At 55.8% G+C, this 3,433-nt stretch overlaps 1 protein-coding gene across 1 annotated transcript in view; it reads left to right on the forward strand.

Annotated features, from left to right (window-relative positions):
* LOC107199198 (protein-tyrosine kinase 2-beta-like) overlaps positions 1–3,427 on the forward strand; it is a gene marked incomplete at both ends in the record, with an annotated part of 19,665 nt that extends 16,238 nt beyond the window's left edge. The window contains 4 exons of the mRNA XM_015616538.1: positions 163–367; positions 1,198–1,306; positions 1,400–1,465; positions 2,849–3,427. Coding sequence (XP_015472024.1) covers positions 163–367; positions 1,198–1,306; positions 1,400–1,465; positions 2,849–3,427 — 959 coding nt within the window. The remainder of the gene's footprint in view (positions 1–162; positions 368–1,197; positions 1,307–1,399; positions 1,466–2,848) is intronic.
* Positions 3,428–3,433: the final 6 nt, after the last annotated feature.

Raw genomic sequence — 3,433 nt, forward strand, 5'->3', positions numbered from 1 at the left:
AATTCCCGGAATCCCCCAGAATTCACTGAAATTCCCCAGAATTCCCTGGAATTTTCCCAGAATTTCCAGGAATTTTCCCCGTAATTCCCCGTAATTCCTCAGAATTCCCGGAACTTTCCCGGGAATCCCCCATCTCTGACCTCCCCCCGCCGTCCCCCGCAGCCGTGTGCGTGTGGGAGATCCTGAGTTTGGGGAAGCAGCCGTTCTTCTGGCTGGAAAACCGGGATGTGATCGGAGTCCTGGAAAAGGGGGATCGGCTCCCCAAGCCCGAGCGCTGCCCGCCCCCGCTCTACGCGCTCCTGACACGCTGCTGGGACTACGATCCCGGGGAAAGGCCCAGGTTCCAGGAGCTGGTCTGCAGCCTCAGGTGAGCCCGGAATTCCATGGAAAGGCGGGAATGTGGGGGGAAAATCCGGGAAAAGATTCGGATCGGGGGTTTTTGTGGAAAATCTGGGCTTGGAGAAGCATCAGAGACCCTTTGGAGATCCTTTCCCGGGAAGCGAAACGTTCCCGTTCCAAAGGGCTCCTCCAAGGCATCAGAGACCCTTTGGAGATCTTTTCCAAGGAAATTCTGGGAATTCCGGACAGGAGGGGTTGGGAATGTGGGGGAAAGTCTGGGAAAAGATTTGGATCAGGGGTTTTTTATGGAAAATTCGGGTTCTGAGTCCTGGGAAGCAAAACGTTCCCATTCCAAAGGGTCCCTCCAAGCCCAAATTCCAGGAGCTGGTCTGCAGTCTCAGGTGAGCCCGGAATTCCATGGAAAGGCAGGAATGTGGAGGGAAATCCGGGAAAAGTTTCAGATCAGGACTTTTTATGGAAAATTTGGGTTCTGAGGCTTTTCCGGGAAGCGAAACATTCCCATTCCAAAGGGCTCCTCCAAGGCATCAGAGACCCTTTGGAGATCTTTTCCCAGGAAATTCTGGGAATTCTGGACAGGAGGGGTTGGGAATGTGGATGAAAAATCCGGGAAAAGCTTTGGATCAGGGCTTTTTATGGAAAACTTTGGGTTTGGAGGAGCATGGGAGACCCTTTGGAATGGGAAGGGGACGGAAGAACTCGGCTTCCCGGGAAAAGGGAATCACCGGGAATTCCCCTCCCGCAATTCACCCGGGAATTCTCTGCCCCTCCCGTTTTCCCGGGAGCGTGGAAAATTCGGGAAGCGAGGCGGGAATTCCCGGGATTCTCCCCTTTCCGCAGCGACATTTACCTGATGGAGAAGGAGCTGGCCCAGGAGCAGGAGAGGAACAACCGGCACCGCGCTCCCAAAATCCTGGAGCCGCCGACATTCCAGGAGCCGCCTCCCAAGGTCGGGATCGGGGCTCCCCCGGGATTCCCGGCCGGGAATTCCCGGATGGGATCCGGAGGAATTCCCGGGGTTTTTTTCCCGCTTTTCCCGCAGCCCAGCAGGCCCCTGTACAAGCCGCCATCCCAGAATAATCTCCTGGCTCCCAAGCTCCAATTCCAGGTGAGGCTCCGGAGAAATTTGGGAATTCCCCGCGGGAATTTGGGCTGGGAAAATCTGGGAATGTGGTGGATTTTGGGATGGGCTCCGCGTCACCGCTCCGGGAATCCCGGAGTCCTTGAGGTTGGAAAAGCTCTTGGAGACCTTGGAGCCCAAAGAATTCCCAAAAAACCCGCGTGGAGCTGAATCCATCCAGGAACGGGGATCCATCCCTGGATTTTCCACGCGGGAATTATTCCTGATAAACCCCGGAGCAGCCGGAACGGAATTCCAGTTCCCATCCCTCGTTTTCCTGGGAAGCAAATCCCGAAACCTGGCTCCACGGGGAATTTCAGAGGGAATTCCAGAGGGAATTTCTCCAGGCTGAGCCTTCCCAGCTCCCTCCACCACTCCCGATTTTTCGGGATGAGCTCCACAGAGAATTCCACAGGGAACTCCAGAGGGAACTCCAGAGGGAATTCCAGAGGGAAATCCAGAGGGAATTCCAGAGGGAACTCCAGAGGGAATTCCAGAGGGAATTTCTCCAGGCTGAGCTTTCCCAGCTCCCTCCACCACTCCCGATTTTTTGGGATGAGCTCCACAGGGAATTCCAGAGGGAATTCCAGAGGGAACTCCACAGGGAATTCCAGAGGGAACTCCAGACGGAAATCCAGAGGGAATTCCAAAGGGAATTCCAGAGGGAAATCCAGAGGGAACTCCACAGGGAATTCCAGAGGGAATTTCTCCAGGCTGAGCCTTCCCAGCTCCCTCCACCACTCCCAATTTTTTGGGATGAGCTCCAGAGGGAATTCCAGAGGGAACTCCAGAGGGAATTCCAGAGGGAACTCCAGAGGGAATTCCAGAGGGAATTCCTCCAGGCTGAGCTTTCCCAGCTCCCTCCACCACTCCCGATTTTTCGGGCTGAGCTCCAGAGGGAATTCCAGAGGGAAATCCAGAGGGAAATCCAGAGGGAACTCCACAGGGAATTTCTCCAGGCTGAACCTTCCCAGCTCCCTCCACCGCTCCCAATTTTTCTGGATTAGCTCCAGAGGGAATTCCACAGGGAATTCCAAAGGGAATTTCTCCAGGCTGAGCCTTCCCAGCTCCCTCCACCACTCCCGATTTTTCGGGATGAGCTCCACAGGGAATTCCAGAGGGAACTCCAGACGGAAATCCACAGGGAATTCCAGAAGGAATTCCAGAGGGAATTCCTCCAGGCTAAGCTTTCCCAGCTCGATTTTTCAGGATGAGCTCTCGGGAAGAACCAAACATTCCAAGTTCACCACGAACCCAACCCTGGCGCCATTCCCGCTTTTCCCGCTTTTCCCGCTCCGCGCTAAATTCCCGGTTTTTTTCCCCCCGCGGGCTCCTCTCGCCGCCGCTCCCGCGCAATTCCCGAATTCCCAGGTTCCGGAGGGGCTCTGCGCCAGCTCTCCCACCCTCGCCAGTCCCGCCGAGTACCAGACTCCGGCAAATTCCCGGCGCTCTCCTCCTCCTCCCGGCCGCCACAGCGCCTTCAAGCGCCGCAGCATGAGGGTAAGCCCGGAATTCCCGCCGGGATCCCGCATGGAATTCCCGATCCTTCCATCCCCCTCCGGATCCGCTTCCCGCCGCCGCTTCCCGCCGCTTCGCGCTCGGATCCATGAGAAATCCCCTTCCCGATGGATAAACCGATCTTTGGGACGTTCTCCTTCTCGTAATTCCAAGATTTTCTGGGATTCCCGAGGAATTTTGGGAAGAAATTCCCGAGGGGGTGGGGATTTTTCCCGAATCTTCATCCCAAAAATTCCTGCTGGCAGCTGGGATGCTCCGAGGTGTCGCTCCGGGAATGCCGATGGGATGAGTGGCTTTCCCGCGGTGTCGGAATGTGGAATTTCTCCTTCCTGGAAATCCCTTTTCCCTCCTTTTCCCTCTTTCTCCATGGTTTTTCCCGCCTTTTTTTCCCGGATTTTCTCCCATTTTCCCTCCTTTCCATCTCCTTTTCCCGCTTTT

This window comes from Parus major, unplaced genomic scaffold (assembly GCF_001522545.3).
Source record: "Parus major isolate Abel unplaced genomic scaffold, Parus_major1.1 Scaffold490, whole genome shotgun sequence".
Classification (NCBI taxonomy): domain Eukaryota; kingdom Metazoa; phylum Chordata; class Aves; order Passeriformes; family Paridae; genus Parus; species Parus major.